Consider the following 27,812-nt stretch of genomic DNA (forward strand, 5'->3'; position numbering starts at 1 on the left):
CAGGAAAAGAGAGCCTGGGATGCGCTGCAGGCATGACGGGGAAAAGTGGCACCCAAGAGCTCTGGCTGCAGAAAAGAAGCTGACTTAGGAGAGAGACTCCTTGAAAGCCCTGACTCACCAGAGGTTGAGGGGTGAATGGAAGGGGAGTCCAGAGGATTAGCAGAGTGCTCACTTGAATGCAGCCCCAGCCCTAGAGAATCAGCAAGGAGTGGCTGGTTTTGTGGGATTGTCTTAATCAAGGTGTAAAGTGAGTTAGCATGGGCAGAGAAATTCCTAAAGGAAATCCAAGTTTGGAATAACAAGAATTGGATCCCACCCCCAGTCTGTGTGTGTGTTCACATGTGTGTGGATGCACTGTGTGCATATGCATACATATGTGTAGAGGCTGGGGATTAATACCACGACTCATACTGCGTGATTCTTCTGCCTTATTCATAAAGACAGGTTTTTCTGATCAAACCCAGATTTGTTTGGTTTCTTAGCCAGCTTGTTCTGGGGATCCCCTGTCTCCATATTCAGAAGCTACAATTACAGGTAGGTTGCTATACATAATGTATAGCAATAATGTGGGGTTTTTTGGGGGGAGGGGGCAGGAGATCCAATGCTCCTGTGGCAATCTCTCCAACCCCAAGATTGTGTTTTTTATGTAAATGTTGGCCAGGGTGGCAGTGAGCCTTTGACGTATTTTGTGATGGTTTATATATGCTTGGCCCAGGGAGTGGCACTATTAGAAAGTGTGGCCTTGTTGGAGTAGGTGTGTCACTGTGAGCGTGGGCTTTAAGACCCTCATGCTAGCTAGCTGTCTGGAAGTCAGTACTCTGCTAGCAGCCTTCAGATGAAGATGTAGAATTCTTAGCTCCACCTGCACCATGCCTGCCTGGACACTGCCATACTCCCACCTTGAAGACAATGGACTGAACCTCTGAACCTGTAAGCCAGCCCCAATAAAACACTGACCTTACAAGAGTTGCCTTGTTCATGGTGTCTGTTCACAGCAGTAAAGCCCTTATTAAGACATATTTTAATAGGAAATCAGTGTAAACAGAGCTGTTTTAGAACGATTGTTGACTGTTCTTTGGGTAGCATTCAAAACACAATGAACAACTGTGAGCTTGAAGGGTACACATTAAAGAAATGCACAGAGAGGAAAGTTAGGGAGTCAGGGTGACTGAGAGAAGAGGAGAGGAACGAAAGATGCTTTGTGTTTCTAACTGGAGATGTGCTGGAGCCTTCTACCATAACAAGAAACAAGGACTTGGGAGGAGAAGATGGCATTGATCTTGACTCTGTCTGGTCTTTCCTTGGGACGGATACAAGTCTATGCAAATGGATCGTTCTAACCAACGTTATCTTTTTGCAAGACTGCACAGCCACGCCCCCCAGAGCAGGTGAGCATCTGTAGTGTGCACCATGCAGGTTTAAGGCGATGCTCTGTTTATTCTGTATCAGGATGAAGTGAACATGGCTTACTTTCAGACCACACACAGTCTAATGATATCGGAAGGTAGGAGTACAAAGATGGATACCCAAAAGAACAGTTCTTAAGGCTGTAAAATGGGATTGAGAGAGAATATGGGAAGGTTTCCTAAAGTAGGTTATGGTAAAAGTCTAGACAGAAGCGGGATGCACTGACTCTGGGGACAAACATCTGAGAAGGAGAGAAAGGCATTAATAAAAACAGACCCAAGAGAGAAGGAAGAGGAAGGGGAGGGACAAAGGAGGGGGGAGACAATGAGGGAGCTCAAGGGTTGGGAAGGCAGATGAAAAGAATGGGTTCTGAACTGAGTGAAACACAGCGTGAATATCAAGTAAGAGATCAAGTCAACAGTGGAAGCTAAGGAAGAGCAATATAAGGACAGACACCCTGTTAGTCTTCGATCTATATTAGACTTCCACCATCTTGGCTCATAGAATCTGGCTCTGAAATATGCACTAGTCTAATCCTATCCTTCCTTGGGTCATGTGTTTGCCCTCCGGGCATTGCTTTCAGGATGCTTGGTTGGGATGCGGTTCCTTTGAGTTGATGGCCGGGGTACCAAGGCCAAGTCTGAGAAGCTATTTCTGTGAGCTGATATTTCTTCAGCGTTATCCCCAAGAAATATCTTTAGACTGCTATCTGCTCTGACGCCCTCAGCCACTAAGCACAGCCACTTGGCCGCATCACGTTATGCTCCTGGCGGGCACACACTGGCATGTAACTTTGCAGGAGCTGATTGTATAGTTTACTTCTATAACTGGTTCAATGAAGAGCTTTTGAGTGAAAGGTCTAGTGGCTGCCTGCTCTGTGGCTTGCGTTTGCATGTGATAGATTCCTGGATGTTTCCCTTTGTCTAGCCAGCTCCATCTCTTTTTAGACTCCCTTCTTTCTCCACAGCCTCTGCGAGAGAGTCTAGTCCCAAGAGAAGGAAGCGTACAAAGTTTCCTTAATGCAAAAGAGTTTGGACGTGAACTTGAATGGCTATTGAGCTGATTTTCCAGCTGACAGGAGATGGTTAATTGTATGTGGTCTATGGGGGTTTTAAAAAAAAATCTGTCTGGCCACATTAATAGCAGCTTGAAATTTATGATGTGAGACCTTTGAGGGTGATAAGGAACTTAGGACACTGGCAACTTGGGATAATAAGCTCCCTGGTTGAAATGAAAGCCTTTTGGAGAGAAGTTACAGATTCTAGGTCTCCATAAGAAGGGATAACAAGGTTAAGCAAGCCATACTTTAACATACCCCACGGTGTATGTCTCTCTCTCTCTCTCTCTCTCTCTCTCTCTCTCTCTCTCTCTGACATATCACCTACCCATTTTAAAGCATTTATATCTCATTGGTACAGGCTTAATGCTGGGGGTTATGGCATGGCTTGTCTATATGCTATAAGGACGACAATCTTTTCCTTGTATGTTTTATTTTGTGTGCCTTCTGTCTGTAGTAGACTCTCATCATCTTGGCTTATAGAGCAAGACCCAACTCACATCAGTCTAATATAGATAGAAGACATATATATGAGAATCATTAAAGCACATAAGACTAGGGAGTGTTCTGTGTATGGAGGCTGAGGCAGCCTCAGGGAGCCTAGCTGGAAACTGGACATAAACCTCTCTGTAGCTAAGGATAACTTTTCTGTAGCCAAGGATGATCTTGAACTCTCAATCTTCCTGTCTGCACCTCCCAGGTGCTTAAATTAAATGCTTGCACCGGCATGCAGCTTCTGAGCCTTCTTATTCAACTAATAAAGTGTACGAGAAGCAACTAATTGTGAATGAACGAATGGATAGCTTTCCCCTTTTGTGTTCTTTTGATTCTGGAGTCATAATGAAATAGTGTTACCCATGGAAAGAAAAGACCCACTGTGTCTCCTCGGGGAGATACAGTATCCTTCAAAAGAATTCTTCCACTGAGGAACATTGAAGAATGTATTCTTTTGGTAGTTTGTTTCTGAGACAAGGTTTTATGTATCCCAGACTGGCCTTGAACTCACCGTGGAGCTGCAGATGACCTGGAACTCTTGATTCTCTTGCCTCTGTCTCTGGAGTGCTGGGACTGCAGACATTCGCCATCATAACCAGGGTGCTGGGGATGGAACCCAGGCTTTGTGAGTGCTATGCAGGCCAGCTGAGCTACAACCCCAGCCCTTCTGTACAAGCCTCTGTTATCAGTAGTGAGGGCTGTGGTCCTCTGTCCAGAAGGCTGTGTAAGAAGATGGCCTTTTAATAGTCCGAGCCTTGCTACCTGGTTTAACTCTCAGGCCTGCAGGGGAAGCCTCAGGCAACTGCTTCCTTACCTGTGACCATCAAGAGAGGCTAGCCAAGCCCAACTTTACAGGCTCAAGCAAGGGTTTTTAATCAATGAAAGGCAAAACACCCATTACTAAGTAGATCCAAGTCCAAGGTCCAACGTAGCTTGACATTTTGCGTTTGTGGGGCTCACATATCATGAAAGAACGTGCATAAAATGGTTCTTGCAGATGTCTACTGAACCCAGAGCGTGATGACTCCTGCTTCACATTTTATATATAGACAAGGGCTCTCTCTGTAGCCCAGGCTAGCCCAGAATTCACTATGTAGTTTAGGCTAGCCTGGAACTCCTGGCCATCTTTCTGACTCAGGAAGTATTGGTGTTATTGGGGTTATCACACCCAGGTAGAAAAAATCTTAACTCATTCTCTGTTACAAGTGTGGTACCATTCTGCCTCACCACTTCCCAGCATGGCCTTAGGGGCTGCTCTAGAGTAGGGTTGATTGGCCCAGTGACAGGACATCAGAGAGAACTGATTCTCTCCCAGCAGGTATCAGTTGCAAGTAGATTCCTGGTTAGGAGAGTGACTTTGTGTCTACTTCCCTTTCTCAACGCTGAATGTTTGTCTACTTTGAACCTGCACAGGTCTTGTGTGCTACAGTCTCTGTAAGTTCCTATATTTATCAACCCTTTGGGGATACCCTCTTTGTAAAAATGACTATTTATTTTATGTGTATTGGTGTTTCCACTGCATTATTTGTTTGTTCACCTCATGCATGACTGACCGCAGACAGTTGTGAGCCATCACGTAGGTGATGAGAATTGAATCCAGGTTCTCCCGAAGAGCAGGCAATACTTTTCACCACTGAGCCATCTTTGCAGCCCTAGAAATGACCTCGCAAAGCATCCCTGAGCTCACAAGATAGCATCAGCAGCTGAAGACCAACTGCACAAACACATGAGCCTATGGGGACATGGCACAAACTGTGAAGGAGACACTGCATTGTAAGGGCAAGAATAGTGAAAAAGACAAGAGTTGCTGGTTGCAGTAAGAACTTGATGGAGTGCAAACATCCGGGCACTGTGGGCAGCAAGGGGGATCAGTGGGGAGGCGACCCGAGCAAAAGGCAAGGTGGGAGGGGGAGGTGTGGGCGTGTCTGTGTTTTGTTATGCAAATAATGGAGGTAGGGGGTGGGGAGGCAGCGGAATAGTTAGGACTGCTTTCAGAATGTCCTTTCAAGGCACCCTGGGAGATGTTTGGGCAGTAGGGCCTGAAGTGACTTGGAAGCTGCTGGAACAGCCTGGTAGGGAAATGGGGGCAGCAGAGGAAGCCCCATTCTTAGCCCCTTATGGGGTTCCAGACATTCTGCAGTGTGCTTTCCAAATGAAGTGACCACTCTGCTTCCCCAGCCTTTGTGACTCCCCTGGGCACTACTTCAAGCTTGGGGAATCTTGATTCTAGCCTGAGATAGCTGGCACCTCCCAGGAGTGTGGTTAACGGTGCCCCTTGTACTTGGTGTGGCTCCATGTCCTGGAATCTACTTGTAGCTGTGACTAAGTGTGCTCGCCAATGGGAAACTAAAAGTAAAAAAGGCAGATAGATACCTGCCACCCCTTTGGTTTCTGTATCTGGGGAGGTTTCCAAACTGGAAGCTGTCACTTACTTCAGAAATAAGGGTAACCAGGCGAGGAGTCAGGGTTTTCTGATGATGTCCAGAGACAGACTAGTACTTAGGCAAAAACCAAGATGACTTACATAAAACTCTAAAGGAAGCCACTTGATATGCATCCTCCATTCCCTTCCCTTCATCTCTTCTTCTCTCTTTTCTTTCATTTCGGCCTTCTTTTTCCTGAGGGCTTACCTCGTTCCAGGCCCTCTGAGATGAGGTCAACACCGCTGATCAGTAAGTACTGAGATTGGTGCCATGCAGAGGGGAAAACGAGACTCCTGTGGTCTGGAGTCTACAGATGCTAGGACAAAGCAGAAACGTGGGTGGATACCCAGGCAGTGGCTGACTAAACAGCACAGAAAAGTTCTAGGTTAGGATCCGTGAGCTCAGGGGTGATTCACCTAAGCTCTTCAGAGCGTGTGAGTCAAATCCTCAAAGTTTTAAGTGAGTAACAATGTGTCCAGACTAGGAGTCATTTGATTCTCTGCTAGGGTAGCCTCGTCTTTCTTTTCTGTCACCAAGGACTTCTGGCAAAAATCTAGAGATAGTTTGTGTGGTAAAAGTGGAGGGTGTGTGTGTGTGTGTGTGTGTGTTAGCGACACCTGTCCTAGCTTCATTTCTGTCCCTGTTCTAAAGTGACATAAAAGCAACATCGGAGAGAAAATGATTGCAGAAAGTTATTGCAGGCCACTGTTGCGGGAATGTCAGGGAACTTGCAGGGGTTACTCACATCACATCCGAGTCCACGGTAAAAAGAAGAGGAGAAAGCTAGTAAATCGGATGGAATTCCCATTCCCTGCCAACCGTGATATGAATTGCTCTGCTTCACTAGGTTCTCTCTGCCACGATGGACTGAGCCCTCCAAAGCCATGAGCTAAATAATTCCCTCCTCCCTTTTAAGTGTGTTGTCTTGGTATGTTGATGTGAAAAGTGACTGCTATTGATGTACTGGAAAAAGAACTAACAGTTTGTTGGGTGGTCTTTAGAGTTCATTTTTTTTAGGTTCTTGGACACTCTAAAGTCATACAAAAGTCAGTGCTTCAAACACTTATGGCAGCAGAGGCAGGAGAATGACGGTGTAGACAGACTTGAGCATGGCCCTGTCTGCTCTTTCTAGATGGGTGATTCTGAACGGACACTGAAGACAGGCAGGACTCAGGCCCTTTACTACTTAATGAAGAAAAGAGCAAGGCCCAAAGTCAGATTTGGGTGCTCTATGTAACAGTGTTTTAAAAGTTTTAACTTTTGCCTTGGTGTCTTGGAGACAGGCTAGGACCGGCTTTTAGAGTGGTTTTTATTTGTTTGGGGGTGGGGAGAGGCTCTTACATAGCCCAGGCTGGCCTTGCACTCACAATGTAACCTAGAGTGACCTTGAACCTATCATCTTCTAGTTTCTACTTCCCGGGTGTTGTGATTATAGGTATGCAACCGCCCTGCCAGATTTCTGCCTTACCAAAGAGTATCGAGACAGAATCCAGGACTCTCTGCCTCTAGACAGGCACTCTACCAACTCAGCCACAACCCCAACACGGTTTCTGTTTTCACTGGAAGGCTTATGCCAAAATTAAAGCATGGTTGCCCTTGAGAGTCCTCTGAGGGAGAGACCCTAGACTTTCCGTGGGAAGGTTTGCTTCTGTGTGGGATGCTCTCCCCAGAAGGCCGAGGATACTATCTTGTCGCAGGGCAGGCAGCCTTTTCCAGCATCTTGAAGAGTTGCTGGGTCAGGCTGCCTCTTCTTCTAGCATCTTGGAGTGCTGCTTGGGGGTGGGGGGGAAGTGTGAGGGAGGGGGATGTGACGTTCACTTCCGTTCCAGATCTCCGTTGCCATCCGAAGAGTTTTGGTGGTCCACTGTGGAACGTGTCCACACATGAGCAAGAGTATGATGCTCCTCCTGGGGACAGAGGAACGGGAAGAAAGGAACAGATGGGCCCCCTGTGCTTCTTCTTGGCCCAGAAAATGAAAGGCAGAGAAAATCGTTATAAAAAATGGAAGCAGCTGTGGCAAACAAGCAGCGGCTTTTCGGGTGGATCCACTCTCAAGGGGGAGGGGCTTGCAGTCTATTAGGGCTCTGCTCCAGAGGGGAAGCGGGGAGGCCGCTCAAAACAGGATGCTTTGCTGAAGGTCTGATGGGGATGGAACGGTCTTCCAGAACGCGGAGAAGACTGGCAGCCAGTCGGCAAGCTCTCTGCTGGTGTTTGGCTGCCTGTGCAGCACACTGCTCTTTCCTTGAGTCGCTCACAAATCCCCAGACTTTGTTTGAACCTGTTTTTTGTTGCGTTCTTGGCATGTGAAGGCAACAGCAGGTTAATACGCCATTTGTCCACGACTGACCAGGGAGGATGCCCTGAGTAAGCAGAAAAGACCTGTAGTCATGGTTGCTGGCTCTCATTCAGCAACAACTGGACACTTTTCCAGGGGGACTTTTGGACTGGATAGCACTGAGAAGTCAAGAATGAAAAAGGAGTGACTTGGGGGACAGAGGGAGTGTAGATAGCATATCGGGGAGAGGCAAGGAGTTTCTGGGAAAGTGCAATATTCGATACTCTCTAACCTAGTTCTCACTAACAATGCTTGAACGATAATAATAATTATAATCTCAATTAAATCTCAAAGGCAGGCGCAAACTAAAACTTTGCTATATAGAATCAACGGGATGATAATTATATGCTGGGTAGTTCTACAAATCAGAGTGTTGAGTTTGCTGCAAATAACCTTGTTTTGACATTTGCTTATTTGTGTGTGTGTGTGTGTGTGTGTGTGTGTGCGCGCGCGCTTGCGCACATACACGTGCGTGTATGTGCCATATACAAGAGTAGAGAACAGAAGACAACTTTCAGGAATCTGTTTTCTCCTTCCGCACTGTGTCAGTTCTGGGACTCAAACTCAGGCCGTTCATTAGATTTGGCTGCAGATGCCTTTATGTACTGAGCCAGCTCTTTGGCCCTTAAATAATCTTTTGTTCATGTTTAAAAATCAACCTATGCTTTAATGATACTCAGGGAACATTTTAAAAATATGCATTTATTTTTATTTTATGCATATGGGTATTTTTTTTAAAGTTGTATCTATTTCATGTATGTTTTGCCTGCGTGTATGTTTGGGCATCGTGTCTAGGCAGCACCCCAAAAAACTAGAAAAGGGCATCAGATTCCCCAGGACCTGAGTCACAGCTAGTTGTGAACTGGCATGTGAGTATTGGGAATTGAACCTGGATCCTCGGGAAGAGCAGCCAGTTCTCTTAACCACAGAACCATCTCTCTAATCCCAACGTAAGTAATTCTTGCTTCTGGTTTTTATTTCCTTTACTCCCTTGAGTAGTTAGTGCAGGGATACAAAGCTCCAGCTTTTGTGGTCATGTTCTCTTACTCCTAGGCCTAGGGTCTTATGGTACCATAATAAGAACTTGCTACTTTGAGCTTGTCACGTTGGACACAATCGGGAAACATGTATTGTCATGAGGCCTCTTAGGCAATGTGGCTATACCCACTAGAGTGTGACAGTTGTTTCTCCTGAGAACAATTTGATTAATAGCTGATCTCTATCCAGGCAGCCGAATGTCATTTGGCCCCATGACCATGGTTTGGCTACTGCTCCTCGTTAACTCTGGATCTGGATCTGGATCTGGTTCAGATTAATTCACTGATACCTCCATTTGGAGTGTCACAATGGGTGCAGCCTTTATTCTGGCAGTGAGGGAGGCTATCCCCCCTCATATAAAGGTTGAGTCAAAATCATCAGGTAACAGAGATGAAAATCAGAGGCAACGGAGGCTTGGTAGAAAGAGAGAATGAAGAGGCCGGGGCGTTGCGAGGAAATCTTAACGACCCCGTGTCATTTGTTGTTGAAATCCCAGAGAAGAGCTGCAGGTGGAGAGTAGACTGGGTTTCAAGAATTCTCCATGGAGGCTGGATTCAGGCAGGGGCCAGCTGGGTGAGGAAATCACTTGGAGGTCATATGCTTCCTCATGTTTGCTCAAGGCTTCAAAAATTTCAGAGACTGAAGTTGGTTTGGGGAGGTGGGTGACAGCTCTGTGGTCCAGGGAGACATAGATTCAAGCATGGTCATTCTGAGATCCATGGAGCCTATTGTGAAGGAGATAGGTATTAGGGTACCTTCCTCTGTCTCTGATTTGGGGGGATCAAAAAGAGAAGCAACTATTCTTGTCTCAGTGTAGAGCCTTTCTCCTTGCTACAAGTGTCAAGTACACAAATGTCAAGGCCCTTTATCTGCATAGCTATAGGTCAGCAGTATCTGCCTAGCTATAGGTCAGCAGCCCATAGGTCTGGGACAAAGATCTATTTGTACAAATGCTACCTCCAAGCTCAGCTGTTTGCTTGACTTCATGGTTTTACTGGTTTATCCCTTGACTTCCTCCACCTCCCACGTTGTCATAAGTGGTCCCGAGACACCGATTAGACATTTCTGGAGTCCCTGTTCTATTTGTCTCCAGCTGGACCTGGAAGGACATTGTAACCTACTCCCTCAAGGATCTTGGCGTGTCCCCATCTAGGGTTAGTTGGACAGAGACATCACTGAGCCAGCTGCAAAAACGAGAAATCAGAAGAAAAATGGATATCGAAAGCCTCCTCCCTACAAAGAAAGAGAGTAAGCATCCAGGTCCAAAATGATGAGCGTGGGGGAAGAGTGGACATCTCCTCTGTTGCCCCTTGCATTCTGCAAAGTCAAACAGTTGCAAGGGAGTTCCTAGGGGTACTGGGGGGAGGGGAGAAATGCCAAGAAAACACATAAAATACTGTGATGGTTTGTTCAGATTGTCAACTTGACAGGATCTCCTTAGAGACAAGCCTCTGGTAAGACTGGTTAATTGAAGTAGGAAGACAGATCCTGAAAGTGGTCAAGACCATCCCAAGGGCTGGGATCCTAAACCCAAAAGGAGAAGGTGAGCTTAGCATTCTGTCTGTGGGTGTAACATGACCAGCCAACTTGTGCAAAAATACAAACAAACAAACCAAACAGCGATGGAGTATATACTCAAACTGTGAGCCTGGAGACCCTTCCTTCCTTGAGTTGCACTGTCAAGTGTTTTGGAGAAAAGTAACTAGCACAGACACCATTCACACCCACCATGTGGAGCATGAAATGTAAGAGATCTGATGGCAAACATTAGCGTGGATGTGCAGAGAGAGCTCAGGATGCTCCTTCCTTACTGTGAGAGTTGAAATGATCTGAGCACTTTGGATAATGGGTTGGCAGTTTCTTATGAAGTTGGACAGTCATCTTTCCCATGATTCAGCAATCACATTTCTAGGTATTTACCCTAGAGAGATTTATATGGACTTTATCTACAGTAGTCTTGAACTGGACAGAGTGTAGATGACAGGGGAATGTACAGACAAGTTGTGAAGTAGAACACCGCACAGTTGTGCAATGAAAAATTACATAATAGCAGTGGTGAATCCTGAAAAAAGTCAGGTGTAAATGGACTTAGACTGTAAAGTTCTAGTTTTGTTAAGAAGAGGGTCTAATCTATAGTGACATAATCAGACCAGAGACTGGATACAGGAAGATGGGGATTGACCAAAAGATGGGGTGAGCAGACTTTTAGGGATGATAGATATAGTCTCTTGTTAGATGAGATATTGATTATACAGATGTGTATGTAGATCAAAATCACTTGAGTTGCACACAGAAGATCCATGTACTTTACTGTTGGTGAAGTTTGTTGTTTTAATGTGTTGCTGTTGTTTTTCCCACAGTAGAATAAGGGAGGGGGAATCTTGAGAAGGGAAACAGGGTTTGAATACTTTTAGAGGGGTTGTAGCCATGCAATGGGACCTACCTCTTTGTTGGGTGGAGTTATTTCTATTCTTCAGCCATTGTGTCCCTGTCCCCCATCCCCTTCTGCTGACATGAGCAAATGTCTAGTCACAGATGCTGACACCAGACCAGGAAAACCATATCACACAAATCCAGCTTGATCACCCAGTGAGTTTGAGGGGTTATTTTCAGGACTGTGGATGGGGAGATTACTTACAGGCATGAGTAACTCAAACACAGGCACATCAACAAAAAGCCCACCCTAACAGCTGGAAACATCATCTCTGGAGATTCCTACTTGTAGGAGAGGATCCTCTGTCATCTTTATTGCTTGTGTAATCTTGTCAAGGGGCCTTGCAAATCTTTAACTGTTAGAAGCTTGTAGAAGCTTGCAGTTTTGTACACTTCCTAAGTATTGATAAGCCTCCCCCTATTGGGGACTGTTTCAATTCTGAGGAAAAAATAGACACCATGACCAGCACCCTTCCTCTTCCTTTCCTCTTTTCCTCCTAATATTTTCCCCTCCCTCTTCCTTCTCTCCCTCCTCCTTCCTCTCCTTTCTTCCCCCTCCCTCTCCTCTCTCTCCCTTCCCTCTTCTCCCCCTCCCTCTTTCTCTCCTCCCTCTCCCTCCCTCTCCCCTCCTTCCCTCCCTCCTCTTCCCTCCCTCTCCCTCCCCTCCTTCCCTCCCTCCTCTTCCCTTCCCCCTCCTTCCCTCTCTTCCTCCTTCCCTCCCTTTCTCCCTCCCTCCCTTCCTCTCTTCCTTCCTCCCCTCCCTTCCCTTCCCCTCTCCTTCCTTCCTTCCTTCCTTCCTTCCTTCCTTCCTTCCTTCCTTCCTTCCTTCCTTCCATCCTCTCTTTCTTCTGTCCTTGGCAGGCTCCTTTCTCAGTTCCCTCCCCTCCCACCTCACTTCCTTTTTACTCATTAGATAGTCTTGACTGACCTGGATCTTGCTAAGTGGATCAAGTTGGCTTTGAACTTGCTGTGTGCCTCCTGCTGAGTTTACAGACGTGTCCCACAAGAGCCTGCTACACCTGTACATTTGTCAAAAAACTCCTTTTCTGTGCCCTGTCTTTCCCCAGGAGCAGTGACTTCCCCTTCCAGAAAGCACTCCATTCCTTCCAGCTTCTGTATTTATGTAGAATTCTGCACACATCTTGACAGTCAGTACTGTAGCCTGCTTACTTCATGTGAACCCTTTTCTTCTGATCTCTGTATCTTACTATTTTTGGAGTTCATAACCAGGCCCACAATGAATAGTTTAGTCTGCTAGTGTAACAGGCTTGCTTTCTAAACTCTAAGTCTCAGGTTCAGTTTAGGATGATGGGACTGAAAATCACTTTCTACATCAGTGAATCAAAAATCTCGAGAGCTTCTGGTCTGTGTCAGATGTTCTAATCCTGGAGATCAGCTGAGGGACAGGGTGAAGCTCAGAGCCTCAGTGGAAGAGACAAACACGTTCAGGACAAGGCTTATTTCAGGAGACAATGGTACCATGAAAGAGGAGAATGGGTTAGAGACTGCCTGGGATGAGGACAACATCCAACAAAGATGCTCAGAACAAGGAAATTTGGGCCAAGATGAACACCAGGAAGGAGATGGCAGGAATGATTCTGATGAAAGAGATCTTTAGGTCAAGATGGTAAGAGTGTGCAAAGGCCCTGAGGCAGAGAAGGGCTTTAAGAATAATAAAGAAGGCAAGGTGCTCAGAGCCCAGAACCTTGAGTGCAGGAGTTGGTAAATCCTCTCTATGGAGAACAAGATGGGAAACACTTGGGCTCTGCAGGCCAGAACTCACTGCTCAATGTTGGGATTTGAATGTGGAATGCCCCTCCCCAGCTTCCCCCCCTGCCCCCCAACAAGGCTCATGTATTTGAATTCTTAGTTCCCAGCTAGTGGTGCTGCTTGGGAGCGTTGTGGAAACCTCCGGATAGAGAGCTTCACTAGGGGAAGTGGGTCTCTGGGGGTGTGCCTTGTGGTTTTAGAGCTGGGCTTCACATCTTGTTCTGTAGATGTCTTGTTCTGTAGATCCTGTCTGTAGATGTAATGGGACTATGTGACATCCTGTTCCTGTGCCTTCCCCACAATGTGAGCCAGGGTGGACTGTGCATCCCTGAAATGTGAGCCAGGGTAGACTGTGCATCCCCGAAATGTGAGCCAGGGTAGACTGTGCATCCCTGAAATGTGAGCCAGGGTGGACTGTGCATCCCTGAAATGTGAGCCAGGATGGACTGTGTATCCCAGAACTGTGAGCCAGGGTAGACTGTGCATCCCAGAACTGTGAGCCAGGGTAAACCTATTCTTCTTTAGAGTGCCTCTTGTCATCTGTCATAGCAACAAAGCAGTGGCTAATACATTCCAGCAACCCAACTTGGCCACTACAGCAGAGTCACATAGTGATGATCCGTAGACTACACTATTACACTGTGTGTGCAGCTTGCGCGTCTTTGCAATGATAACAGACGGTACAGATTGGGTACCTGAAACAGCTATTGGATGGTCAAAATTGGCTTTCATGAGATTCCTTGTGATATGATCATTTACAGCCTGAAAGTTTCATTTCTCATTTTATTCTCCCCTTGCCATTACAAACTCTATTTAAAATGCCCTTTTGGAATCTGACGGGTGTGGGGAGAGATGGGCCTATGGTGCCTGCCTGTACCTTTTATTGGTAACATGACCTTAGGTTAATTGCTCAATAACCCTGTGCCTCAGTGTCTTTCTTTGTAGAATAGTAATAGTAATGGCTGTCTCTAAGGGTTATTTAATGGATTAATACAATTGGGCATATAAACCATCTGACAGACTAGAGGCTCCCTGATGTGAATCCATTTTCTTTGTCTGTTCATACAGCACGTGCCATTCTGCTGTCAAAACAACAGTAAATGTAATCTTGGTAGTTGGATTCAACAAATCAATCCCTGGACTAAGGAGGCGGCCAGTCAGTAAAGTTCTTGCCATCCAAGCATGAGAACCTGAATTTGGGTACCTAGGCCCCCAGGTATGTGCAAAAGCCATACTTTAGTGCTGAGATTGCAGAGACAAACAGATCCCTGGAGCTCACTGCCCAGCAGCCTGGAGTAATGGCTTAATTCTAGGTTCAGACAGAGACCTTGCCTTAAGAACATATGGTCTAGAGTGATTTAGGAAGACACTGACACCAACCTTTGTTCTCTTTGCATGTACACATGCGCACACCCACATGAACACAAATGAGCACGCACACATGCACAATTTCACAATAACAGTATGACAGAAATTGCTGACTACAACACAACTCGGTGGTTTGGTTACTTTAAGAGCTAGTACAGTTTTAGGTTAAGTGATAGAAGGCCCATTTGTGCTTCCTGGCTGTGAATGTAATGGGACTGTCTGGTTTATTGCACCTGTCACCTTCCCTGCCATGACTGACTGTATTTCCTGGTGCTGCAAGGAACCTATTTATGCATAGATCTTCTTAAGAGAGAATGTGGCAGTGTGAAATAGTGTTAATTGGATTAAGTTTAGTAAAAAAAACCCTGAAAAATCCAGAAGGTGTGCCTAACAATTGTGCCATCTTCATATATATGTATACACACACACACACACACACACACGGATGATGCCATATATATAAATATATATATATATGTATATATATATTTATATGATGGCACAATTGATATATATGTGTATATATAATATATAAATATATATTATAAATATATATAAATAAATATATAAATATATTTATATTTAATAAATATAAATATAAATATAAATATATATTTATATGATATATAAATATATATTCATATATATAAATATATTTATACATATATATATATATATATATATATATATATATATCCCCACAAACATGTTTGGAATTGATGCAAATTGGAGACAGTCTCATCCTACTGCATTTGCCTTATAAAAAAATATCCTCAAGCCTGGAGAGATGTCTCAGTGTTTAAGAATACTGGTTACTCTTCCAGGGGACCTGAGTTTAATTCCCAGCATTCACACTACAGCTTGTAGCTGTTGGTAACATTAGTTCCCCAGGATCCAGTGCCCCCTCCTGGCTATCAAAGGTAAGCAGGTGTGCAGGTGGCTCCTAGACATTTGCAGGCTAAACACCCATAGACATAAACTAAAATAAATTCAATTAAAATAGGAGTTGCTCTCTAGAGATTCAGACTAAACCAGCCTAATCTATGCAATGGTGGAGAGATACAGCAGTTAAGTAACTTGGGAAGGAGAGGGTTTCCTTGACCTTTTAGGTTACCATCCATCAACATCAGTCAGGGCAGGAACCTGAAGCAGAAACCACTGAGGGATGTTGCTTTCTAACTTGCTTCAGGGTTTGTGCCCAATTGTCCATGCCCTCTTGCTGTGGAATGGTACCGCCCACAGTGGGCTTGGCCCACTTACATCAGGGAGCAATCAAGAAAATGCCCCACAGACGCGCTGCAGGCCAGTCTGATGGAAGTTCTTCAAGTGAAGTTCCCTCTTGCCACATGCTTCAAGTTGACAACCAAGATGGAGTATTGGAGTTGTGTAGGGTTCTCTGCATCTGCAACGCAGTCTATGTTTTTGCCCTCATGCCTATGAATATAATGAGAGGTCGGCATTAGTTAAGGACCTACTGAATGTCAAACGCTATTGACAACAGACAGAAGTGTCACATTTACAATGTCTGATGGCAGAATCATCAACTATGGTCATGGGCAGGCCCAGCTTTGCAGCCTCACCCAAGAAGGGCTCTTTAAATAAAATAATGGAAAGGGGTCGTGGAGATAGCTCAGTTGGTAAAGTACCTGTGGAACAAGCTGAGTTCAGATCCTCAGCTCATAGGTAACAGGTCTGTCATGGTGGCTCATGTTTGTAGTCCCAGTGTCAGGGAGGCATGGGACAGGAAGACCTGTGAGGCTCACTCTCACTCGTTAACTGGCTTGACTTACTGGTTGAGTTCCAGGTCAGTGAGCTCAAGCTTCCTAGCAACTCTGTCTCTGGCTATAGTGACAGTTCACCAATCAATTAGATATAAAATGATGCCCTAGGAGGATGAGGGTTTGAGAAAGGATTCTCAGAAGGTTGCAAGTGAGAAAGTCAAAATAGCTCAAACTTTTCCGCATGGTTCTAGTTTAACTATGGACCAAAGATGCCATTTCGAAACCTGTTTGCTTTTTTTATTCCTTCTTGTTGGGGGAAAAAAAAGACATTCTTTTTATTAAGATGGTAAAGCTGAAGGGAAACATGAATAAACAAGTACGCTTGGGTCTAAACTCAAGGCTTTTGGGTTTTGTTGTTGTTGTTGTGGCGGCTCTCCTAGGTTTCTGGCCCATGCTGATGTTGCCCAGGTGATAAGCCCTGTGCTTGTGGATTTACCATAAAACTTTCTCGAAAATATTTCATAATCTGGTGACCTTTGGGCTTTAACTAGCCCTAATGAGTATGAGGGTGGGTGGCAGGAACAGGGCTTCTGAAGAATGTTCTTGGGACCCTGTACTGTATCCTGGATATTTACTGTATATCGGAGCCATTTTTGGGGGGGTGGTCCTAAGGAACCCTTTATGAATCTTGCTTTACACAATTCTAATACATGAGGATGGCTTTTCAGACTGCAGGTCAGCTGTACTCAGTATCTGGAGTAGCACTGGCTAAACATCTCTCCAAAACCAACCTTGTCAGCTATAAGGTATTATTATATATATTCTCAGAAAAAAAGAGAGAGAGAGAGAGAGAGAGAGAGAGAGAGAGAGAGAGAGAGAGAGAAACTGAGGCATATGGTGGTTAAATTGCCCTAGATCACCCTAATAAGTTCACATCACAACAGAACGTTCTGGCTCTCAGAAGGCCTGACTGGGGTATAATAGCAAGGAAAAGAGCAAGGAGAAGTTAGAGGGTGGTACAGATTTGGCCCTGTAAGAGTCACTGTGTGCCCATTAGTATGAATACGGTGGACAACATTTAGTGCCCACCATGGTCATTTTCAAATGGGACTTCGTGAGTGTTGGCAGTGTGGAAAAGGAGAGAGAGAGAGAGAGAGAGAGAGAGAGAGAGAGAGAGAGAGAGAGTCAGTCCTGATGTCACACTAAGGAGGAGAATCTAATGCCTGGAGGTGCAGAGAGAGACTTGTTAGGGGCGTCCTGCCACAGACCACAGGCCTTCAATCAATGTTTGTGCATGGAATTTGCAGAGGAGACCTCAGACTAACGCTGCTTCGATCTGATAACTATCGTGTTTTTTTTTTTTTTTTTTTCCTGGTTACCCTGATCCTGTTGTGGGAGGTTAGCCAGGAACGCAGTAGAACCCGGGCCCTGTTACTCAGCCTGAGACTGTCTGTCTGCCTGGAGTGGTGGAGGTGCCTTTACCTTCTTAGACACGGGGCCTCATCAGGTGGGGTGGGGGGAGGTGCCTGGAGGAGGTGGGAGGGAGTGACTTCATCGGTTTAATGAAAAATGACCTGAACGTCTCTCTGAACCTGGAAACTCCCCATCGAATTGGGGCCAAAGAAAACAGGATTAGGCCGTATTTCTTCTAGGATGGTTCCTCCGCATCTCTGTATGAGTTAAACCGGAGGGAACGGGGTGGGGGTGGGGCCAATCTCTGGTCAATGTCTCTGCAGAGAAATCAGGAGAGACCGACATTGTTTCTGGGGTTTATTAGGCTTTCCCAGATCTCTTGTAGGTAGGTAGACTCCTGTTTCCCTCTGACTCCTTTGCTTTGCAAGTGGACACTCCATTTCTTTGGTATGTGTCTATAATAACCTAAAATTTGCCATATGGCATTCAGAAACAGTAACTTCTCTGGCATTTGGTCTCCTGACAGGCCTGATCTCCAGTCTAATGTTCCCTCTCCCCACTGACCTCCACAGGGGAATGAACAGCTTCTTCTTCTTCTTCTTTTTTTTTTTTTAGATTCATTTATTTTATGTGTATGAGTACTCTGTCTTCAGACACACTAGAAGAGGGCACTGGATCCCATTACAGATGGTTGTGAGCCAACATGGGGTTGCTGGGAATTGAACTCAGGACCTCTGGAAGAGCAGTCAGTGCTCTTAACCACTGAGCCATCTCTCCAGCCTGAATGGACAGCTTCTGCCCTGAAAGCAGAGGGGTTTTTAAAACTACACACACATTTTGCCAGAGTAGGCAAAAGTGACATGACATTCTCTGTGTGGCTTGCTGGGGTGACACTTCCCAAGATGCTTTGAGCTCAGGTTTAGGGCTGTGGGGGAGACCTGTGCCTTTCACTGAAGTTGGCAAAGGAAGCCACCAAATCGAAACTGTCACTAGGATCACAGTTTCTCAATGTCTTTAGTCCCTGGTTCCTTAAAGCACTCTTCATATAACAGTGAATAAGTCAGTGGGGCTGCTTTCACTTTAATGCAATGTATATTTATTGTAAACAATAATATACAAAAAAGAAAGGAAGGAAAGGAAGAAAGGCGGGGTGCACAAAGAAGAAAGAGTTTGGAGGCAGGGAAACAAACAAGACACAAACAAACCAAACCTTACCTAAAGAGAAAATACGACATAAATGTCAGATTTCTTAAGTTACAGAAATATTTTTTTTAAAGGTCTGTTTTTATACAGAAATCGAAAGATGCCATATTATAAGAACGCTTTAAGGTTTTATTCTACTGACTTCTAAAACTGTTAATATATCTTTTTTTTTAAATTAAAAAAAAGTCTGCTGTCTTAAAAAAAAAAAAAAAAAAAAAAAAAAAAAAAGCAATCGTTACACTCTCCGGCCACAGCAGTGAGTAAGAATTAAGGTCTGTCCAATGTCTCTCTGTAGGAGAGCAGGCAAGGGGCTATCCATGACACACACTTGCAGAGGCTTGCGTTGTTCCATGTCACAACACATGCACACATCCACATACAGTCCAGGCAGCCCAAAGGTCTGTGGCAGAGAGCACTGCGAAGGAGTCAGTGATATGCTCCCTGCATTTGAAACATCTCATTTGTCCACAAACAGAGAGAAACGGGGTTCCAGTTTGATATCAACGACAACAACAACAACAAAGAAAAGGGAGGGAAAAAAACCCCACAAGGACAGACGAAAAAGCACTTGTACAAATCTAGAATGAAGAATCCAAAGAGACTTGCTTTTAATAATAAAAAAAAAGATTAAAGAGATAAATTAAAAAAATGGTTACAGTTAAGAACATAATTTAACAACAGATGACCTTACCCTTTGAGGAAGGTGCCAACAATCTACCTTAATGACAGTAAATTAAAAAAAAAGAAAAAAGAAAGAAAAAGAGAAAAAGAAAAAAGGAAAAAAAGGAAAGAGTTTTTTTTCTTACAAAATGAAAACTCCTCCTTACAAAATAAATAATTTTAGCACGTGGAATGTCTTGAAGGTTAAACGCTGGTATTCAGGGAGGTACAGGTGACGGTCTGAGCAAACTTCAGCATCTGCTGTCCACATGGGGCCCAGGCAGGCAACCAGGGGCAATGTGCTTGGGCACTTACAGGCTGTTTGAAAAATCTTCCCCAAGAAATTCTGGTCTCCTTTGCTTGCCCTCTGAGGCTGCAGCCCGCAAGCAGGCAAAGGCACAGTGAATGTTCTAGGAACAACACATACACTTCCCCAGCAGTCTGGGTTTAAGGCTCAAGATGTTTTTCTTCTTGTTTTAAAAAATATACATATATATATATATATATGATAAAGCCCACTGATGCTTAGGCTGTTTATTCCCCTTATTGCAAAAGAAGGCTTTCTTTTCTTTCTTTTCTTTCTTTCTTTCTTTCTTTTTTTTTTTAAGGCAGCTGCTCTGAAATCTGAGAGCCTGGGGAATTAATCAAAGCTCCCCCCGCCCCCCCCAAACTGATGGTGTAACAAAATTCTGTGTATTATTTAGGTTACTATAACAACACACTTTTTTCTTTTTCTTTTTTTTTTCATTTTTTTTGTTTTTTTTTTTCTTTTTGTTTGTTTGTTTAGGAGAAAGCAAATCTGTACAAAAATACTCTGGTTGCAAGGAAGGCTAGGGGACACTCGAGCTAGGAGTAGTTAAGCTGTTGGAAAAATAAGAGCATTTAACTTTTTTATCTAAAATATGTATAAATCCCCTCAAAAATGGTAATGAGTCATACACAGTACATACTAAAAGTATTTAAAATAGAGAATATTCCTCACAGAGGACTTTTTTTTCTTTAATTACGGCTAAAAAATAATTACAAAGTCCAAACAGGCAGGGAGACTCTCCAACCGTCTTCTACGCTAACTCTGAAGGAGCCAAGCCCTTCCTCGCTGACGCTGGTGGGTCCATCTGGCCAGGAGTGCTGTCCATCTGTCCACGAGTGGCCCGGCCATTTGCAATATGTTGGCATGAGCTCAGATAATGTCTTAAAGTCTCTCTCCTGGAATCTCAGCAATCGTTACCTTCGCTTACATGTCTTTAAAAAATAACGACAGACCAAAAAAAAAAAAAAAAAAAAAAAAAAAAAGTGTCCAAAGGAATTTCAATTGGTTCTTGATTTCTTTAGCTTTTTCTTTTCTTTCTTTTTTTTTTTCTTCTTCTTAAAAAAAAAAAAAATGATCAGCTCCGTCACCATCGCTCTTCAAGGTCTCCTCAGGGTCTGGTGAGCTGTGTGTAGACGGGTTGTTCCCAGTGCTGAGGGCTGTGGGTCTGCGGGATGGAAGGGACCCCGGAGGTGTCAGCGATGGGGGTATACATGGGGCGCTGCGCTGGGTTCATGTAGGTGAAGGTGGAGTAGAGCCCCGAACCCTGGCCGGCTGCGTGGCTGTAGTAGGAACCGGAGTTCTGGTGGTCGGTGTAGTCGTACTGCGAGCGCGTGATGGGCGGGTAGGAGGGGCTGTAGTGCGGGAGGTTGAAGGGGCTGTAGGAAATCTGCTGCGGCGAGTGTTGCTGCTGCTCGCTGTAGTGGCTGGGGCTCAGTTGTTCCGTCTTGATGTGCGTTCGCTGGGACTGGCCTGGCTCGCTGCTCAGCGTGGTGAGCGTGTGCGCCTGCTGCTGCGGGGGTGCCTGCTGCTGCTGCGGGGGTGCCTGCTGCTGCGGAGGAGCCTGTGGGGCTTGCGGGGCCTGCGGGGGCTGCTGCGGAGGAGGGGGCGGCGCCTGCTGCTTTGACATCCACACGTGGCCCGCGGTCGCTGGGGTGGGTGCGGTGCTGCTGATGCCGTAGCTGCCAGTGTAGGTGACCTGGCCGTGGGTGGCCGGCACCCCTGGGTGGCCGTTGGGCGGCAAGTACTGGTCGAACTCATTGACGTCGAAGGTCTCGATGTTGGAGATGACGTCGCTGCTCAGTTCACCGATGTCCACGTCGCGGAAGTCGATGGGAGGCTGTCTGCCCCCCTCTGCCAGAGGGCGCCCCTCTCGCTTCAGATCAACCTTGCCAGCTTGCACGTCGGTTTTGGGAGTGGTGGGTGGGGTCGGTGGACCCTGAGATTGCCCTGCAGGCAATAAAAGAGAAAGACAAACGGTAAAATAATAATAACAATAATAACAATAATAATAATAATAATAATAATAATAATAATAACAACAACAACAACAACAACAAGCGCTGTACAAAGCCCCTGGTCTTAGGAGCCCCTGGGGACCCTCCCTGGTTGCCAAGGTGTCATTAGGACCGGCTCCCGCGCTGGAGGCGCGCTGCACCAGCGATAAGTCACCGAATGATTAACCCGCAGGTACACACTAGGCAAGCTCCTTTTATCAGGGGAGGGGTCTGAGGTCCCAAGGGTCCGGAAGACTAAATTGCTACCTGTAGAAGAATGTATGCTTTTGGGGCGAGGCGCAAAGAGAAAAGTGGGTAAATTTTGTAAAGCTATTAAGACATGTTACCTTGCAATAAGGATTCATGGTTTGGGGTGTGTGTGTGTGTGTGTGTGTGTGTGTGTGTGTGTTCGCCCGCACGCGCGCCAGTGCACGCGCGCCTCCCTGCCTGTTTCTGAGGGCCCTGGACAGGGAGGGAATGTAGGGATATAGTGTTTCCTTACTTCAGAGGAGCGCAAAGTCCCCACCCAGATACTTCGGGGGAGGGGGGGCGCCTTAAGAAGGGTGTGTCGGGAGGAGCCCCGAGTGGGCAGGCCTAGGGAATCACTCGTGTTTTGCTCACCGGAGTGTTCGCCCGGGGAGTGCACTTCACTCATGCCCGAGGAGGAGTGTGGGGAGTCGGCTTGAAGAGCCTTGAAGATGGCGTTAGGAGAGATGTGAGTCTGTTCTGTGGCCTCCTCGGCCTCCGCTTGTCCGTTCTTCACTGACTTCCTCCGCCGCGGCTGGTACTTGTAATCGGGGTGGTCTTTCTTGTGCTGCACGCGCAGCCGCTCCGCCTCCTCCACGAAGGGTCTCTTCTCGCTCTCGTTGAGCAGTCTGTGTGTGTGGGGGGGGGGGGCAGAAGAAAAGAGGGAGAGGGGTCAGTGAAACCCCGGGAGCTGTCAGGTCCCCACCCCTCCTTAGCGCACTAGCCCCCCTCCCTCCAGTCTGCTTTCCATCCTCCTCTGAGACTCAGAACTTTTTTTTTTCTCTTTTTCTTTTTTCTTTTCTTTCTTTTTTTTTTTTTTTTTAAAGTGCTCGGAGTCGACCTGAGCGGTCACTCTTCGCCCCGCCCCCTCCGCTGGCCTCCTATTTTGGAAACCCTGAAGATGAAAATAGCTCCCTGCTGGGGCTGCTCTAAACGCCTTTGCTACCGGAGTGGTGCACCCCTCCCAACACGCAGTAAAAACTTTCCGAAACCCCACTTAAATTGCAAGAAGCTCGCTCGGTCGATCCACGCCCCTGCCGGTTCTCAGTAGCTTTCTCCAATTCTTGCCTAGGTCTCCTCCAGTCTCAGTTACACTTTCCCTTCACCCCGTCTTCCCAGGAAAGAGCGCTGTTGGCCTGGGGGGAGGTGGGCTTGCTTCCTCTAATCGCTCCTTTCAAGCGGGACCAGGCTGGCACACCCCCTCACTCTCCCCTATGTTCCTAAAAGCAGTCACATTCACGTCACTATCCCCCTCCCCCCGCCCTCCATCGCCAAGAGCAATCTCAAGAACTTTTTCAAACTCCGAGCTACCCCCTCCCCGCCCCCACCGCCCTGCATCCTGGACCGAAGACCCCAGGATGCACAACTCCTTGGCTCTGGGAGGCGGGGCGGGGTCGGTGAGTGCAGCCCGCGTCCCCAGTAGCCACGGGAGCCTTCCCGGGCGGCCCGCGTGCTCACCTCCAGAGCTTGCCCAGCGTCTTGCTGAGCTCCGCGTTGTGCAGATGCGGGTACTGGTCTGCCAGCTTCCTGCGCGCAGCCTGCGCCCACACCATGAAGGCGTTCATGGGCCGCTTGACGTGTGGCTTGTTCTTGCTGGAGCCGTTGACGCGCACCGGCATGGGTACCAGCGTCCAGTCGTAGCCCTTCAGCACCTGGCTGACCGCCTCGCGGATGCACACGGGGAACTTATCTTCCTCGCTCTCCTTCTTCAGATCCGGCTCGCCCTTGGGGAACGTGTTCTCCTGGGGCCGGGTGTTCTCCGTGTCCGAGCCGGAGCCCGAGGGACAGGGCGAACCAGCCGAGTCCTCTGACATGGTGGGGCTGGGGGCGCCAGACAGGCCCTTCTCCTGCTCGTCGGTCATCTTCATGAAGGGGTCCAGGAGATTCATACGCGAGCCCGGGGCAGGGGGCGGGTGGCCGGGAAAGGCGAGAAGCCGAGGCGGCTGGGGCTCCTCTTCCCTCAGCTGCCCGGACGCGGACGCCGAGCGAACGGCTCCCGGGGAGGTTGGCGCGTCACCGGGCTGCGGTGGCGGGCACTTAGCTGAGGCGCTGGGTGGCCGGTACTCAGCTGCCCGCTCCAAACCGGGGGAAGGCGAATCGGAGCGGAAGGAGGAGGAGGAGGGAGGGAAAACTGAGAAGAAACCCGGGCCACTTGCACCCAGTCTCTCTTGCAAAGAAAAGTTCCTGGACTGAAACTGGTAAAGTTGTCGCTCCCACTGAAGTTTGCAGGCAGTTCCGAGCAGCGCTCTGGGCTCTCCGACTCGCAGCCCCGGGACTCTTTAATAAATACTCCCCCTTCACCTTAGAGACCTCGGGCCAATCACAGCTCGGCAGTCATCAGGGTTGGCAAGTCGCTGATTGGACCGGATTTTGGAAGGAGGGGGGTGAGGATTGTGGCTCCGGGTTGGGTGACGAGACAGGAGGGGAGGAGAAGGGAGGGGAGCTGAGCCGGAGGGTGGATGGTGGGGTGAGGGGATTTGGGGGGGGGCGCGGGACAGGCGGGGGACCCGGGACGTCCGAGTGTGTAAGTTTGCTCTCTACTCTCGGAATGTCAGTTTTGGAACCGTCTCCGTGTGAATCGGTGTGTGTGTGTGTGTGTGTGTGTGTGTGTGTGCGTGCACGCGCGTGTCTAGACTAGGACCCCCCCTCCTACTACCTCACCCCCCCCCCCCCAGCCCACTACTTTTCGATGCTGTCTCCGTGGTACCCGGGACTTCGCTGGCGTTTACAGCAATGGAAATTGCAACAGCTGCTCGTCAAAGCGGAGCTCGGCTTCTGCGCCTGGAGTCTGCCGGCTTCCAAAAAAGTGCTTAGAAATGGTCTTTTGGAAGCAAATGTTTGGGTGACTCAACGCCCGCTGTTCTCTGTAATAATCCATATAAATAGATTAACGCGCTCTGGTTCACCGAGGCTGGTGTGGTGGCTGGAGATTCTGCTGCGCTCTCGCAGTGGGAATCAATGAAAACCAAAGCCGAGCACCGGCGAAGGCTGGCGGCGGAGACCGCGCAGTCCCGGGCTCTCGCGGCCCGTCCCGTGGGCCACGCCGACCTTGAACTGACAAGTCTTTTCCCGGCCCCTCCAGCACTCTGACGCCCCTCGGAGTCAGGATTATTACTTTAGAGTTTTACTTCTTGCCTCCTAGCTGAGTCACAAACACCATCAGGTTCGCCACTGGAGTTTGCACAACTGCTCCGGTGTTGAGGGCGAAGTTTGCAAAGGTGGCAGCGCCGGGCAGCAAGGCCGAGAAGGCCCTTGACTTGGACTGGAGACTCCAAGACAAAACGGGCCACTTTGGCGGAGCCCAGTGGCTCCCTTGATTGGGCCTTCCTTTACCAGATACCTAGGAGGGTGAAGAGCTAGGCGTCTGGACTTTAGTCGCGTCCTCTTAGACCTGCACACAGGTGGGCGTTCTTGGGGGAGGCCACGTAGGTGTCCGTTGTACTTTAAGAGTGCTTGGAGCCGAAGCTCGGTGTTTACTCAAACTCTTGGAGCAAGGTTGGCTAAGGGAGGAATTATCTTTTCTGGAACGAATAAAAATCTTAGTTGCCACCAGGCGACATGCCTTCGGAACCACAAACAAACTCACAACGGTGTAAAAAAAAAAAAAAAAAGAAAAACAAAAACATTTAAACACCCCTTTCTGAATCTTGCAAAACGTCGCTTTGAACTTATTAAATTATTGATAAAGCGAATCAATCGGCCTGTATCCTATCAACGACAGGTCCCTCCCCTCTAATTTGCTAAGTGTGAACACTTAGATATAAACGAATCTTTTCTTTGGGATGCTTTTGAAAAGCTCGTTTCCCCCTCGTTTTCTTCCGAAGTGGGCATTTGTTATTTAGCGAAAGGAACTCGTGACTGCAGTAAACTACAACTCCGTTCAGTCGGGTTTTCTTTTCAAACGAATGTTACTCGCGTTGTGTGTCTCTACTACCCCATAGTCTGTTTATGAATTTAAGAGACATGCAAACAATAGCCATATATTCGTAGCTCCGATTATTCTGACAATGTGTTAGAAAATATATCTTTTTTTTCCCTCCATAGTGGGGTTCAGGGTTTTTTATTTTTTATTTTTTTTTGTGTGTGTAGATACATTTCTCTGTTCTGGGGTGGAGGTATTTGTGTGATCCTCAAACCGGTTAAATAGACCAGGGACCACTGTCAGATGTATTAAACCAGCGAGTTGTAAATTTGTTGTAATTACTTCGTTTTCTGGCACAAAGGCAACGAAAATGACAGTGGCCTTAAGGCATTTTGAAATATTTTATTAAGTATTTGTTCATGAATACATTCATTTATAAATATGCCCTTAATACTACATATGGAGAGATGTAATGTGCTACGACATTTTAAATCATGAAACTTCTTACATGTTTCTACGCCTCCGCTCAAGCGTTTTTATATTCTTGAGTCTTTTCGGGGCAAACTTTTAAAAAAACAGTTGAGATGAAAATTACACTGCAATTTTCAGCAACATCCAGAGGGGGCGCCAAAAGCCCAGAAACTGTCTGGAACTTTGAGAAACTGCTGGAAAACTTTCCTTGTGGTGGACAGGCAGGGGCCCCGAGTGGGGGAGGTGGCAGCGGTGTGTTGCTTGCAGTCAGAGCTGTTTCCAAGATGAGACTTATCTCTACAGGAATTCCTATTCCTATTCTTTCCTGGGTGGATACGACTGTGTGCAGCCTCGTTGAGGGACCTGGGAAGTGCTTGTCTGCAGGGGATGGGGGGCGGAGAAGGCACTGTGTTTCTCATTTGCACATAACCTGGAAGGGGAGAATGAGAGAGGAGGCTCCCTATTCCCCAAGTGCCAAAAGCTATTCGGTGTGCCGAGATCAGGCCAAGTCTGTTGGTTAGGCAGCATCAGTTTAAGAGTGGCTTGGGCCCGAATTTTCTTCCAGAGCCTGAAAAGCCCACTCCTAAGCAGCCCTTGGGGGGGGGGGGCGGGGGCTTAGTCCACTGTGACTTGATTTTTCAGTCACCCAGGACTCTCCTTCCTGACTTGATTCTGGAAGAGTCTTGTGTTCCTCAGGCCAGGGGACCTCAGCTTGAGGTGGGGGCGGGGGGGGGGAAGGCATTGTAGTCCAGACTATGTTTAGATACCGATTGGGAAACTGAGGCTCGCTGCTCAGTGTTCCCTGCCTGGAGGTTGTATGCTCTAGGGTCTGCAGCCTCCAGGGTATGAGGGATGGAAAACTTGAAGGCTAAGACGAAAGGGGGATTCATAGTTTACTAACACAGAGGTGCTAGTGGATCCCAAGAGAGGTCGTTTGGGAAGCCCTCTCAGCTTTTCTCCCTCCAGCAGTAAAGACCCAATTTCCTTGGTGGGGGTCTGTAGGTCTCCTCTCCTCCTACCAGCACAAATGGTGACTGGGGTAGGTGGGGGGCCGTGTTGGGAGGGCTCAGGAGTGCTGCTACACCTAGAGAGGATCCAGTTCCTGGAGGGCGGGAGGGTGCTCACTTGTACTCTCTGCACATGAAGAATTAAGGACCAAACCCCTCCCTACTCCAAAAGTCCTTAGCAAGGTGGGGGCTTTGTCTAAAGCCATTTCCGACAGGGTCCCAACTTCTAGAAAATACCAGTTCAGTACATGCTAACAGTTGCAACCCCCGTAAGACATCAACCCTGGGTCTAAGTTCAACAGTATGATCCATAAAAGGGACACCCCGTTCTGTCTTACGTTCCTCGGACATGAAGTAATCTCGCAGGATTTCTGCTCTGGCTGGACACGAGGTCCCCGTGCACAGGGCTCCCAGACGGTCCTCCGTGATTTCCATTTTTTTTTTTTTTTTTTTTTTTTTTTTTTTTTTTTTTTTTTTTTTTTTTTTTTTTTTCCCGCTGAGGCATGCAATGTTTGTTCTTTGCTTTTCCAGCCACAGTTTCCTTTGGGAAGGGAGCGCCAGGTAAGCCGGGGCAGGCGCTGAGCTGGATAGCAATCGCA

General features: G+C 47.1%; 1 protein-coding gene across 1 annotated transcript; it reads right to left on the bottom strand.

Annotated features, from left to right (window-relative positions):
• Positions 1–20,692: 20,692 nt before the first annotated feature.
• On the bottom strand, positions 20,693–24,134 carry Sox9 (SRY-box transcription factor 9). The gene is made up of 3 exons (XM_034507516.2): positions 23,332–24,134; positions 22,249–22,502; positions 20,693–21,580 (listed from the first exon to the last, which is right to left on the bottom strand). Exons 1-3 carry the CDS (start codon positions 23,760–23,762, stop codon positions 20,742–20,744), a joined length of 1,524 nt encoding a protein of 507 aa, XP_034363407.1. The 5' UTR covers positions 23,763–24,134; the 3' UTR covers positions 20,693–20,741.
• Between the last annotated feature and the right edge of the window lie 3,678 nt (positions 24,135–27,812).

The sequence above is a fragment of the Arvicanthis niloticus genome, chromosome 6, assembly GCF_011762505.2.
Source record: "Arvicanthis niloticus isolate mArvNil1 chromosome 6, mArvNil1.pat.X, whole genome shotgun sequence".
Classification (NCBI taxonomy): domain Eukaryota; kingdom Metazoa; phylum Chordata; class Mammalia; order Rodentia; family Muridae; genus Arvicanthis; species Arvicanthis niloticus.

Coding starts and splice junctions, on each gene's coding strand:
- Sox9 (XM_034507516.2), bottom strand. CDS start 23,762: ATGAATCTCCTGGACCCCTTCATGAAGATGACCGACGAGCAGGAGAAG. Junction 22,503..23,331: donor ACGCTGGGCAAGCTCTGGAG/GTGAGCACGCGG, acceptor CCACACACACAG/ACTGCTCAACGAGAGCGAGA. Junction 21,581..22,248: donor CTCCCCGGGCGAACACTCCG/GTGAGCAAAACA, acceptor TATTGCCTGCAG/GGCAATCTCAGGGTCCACCG.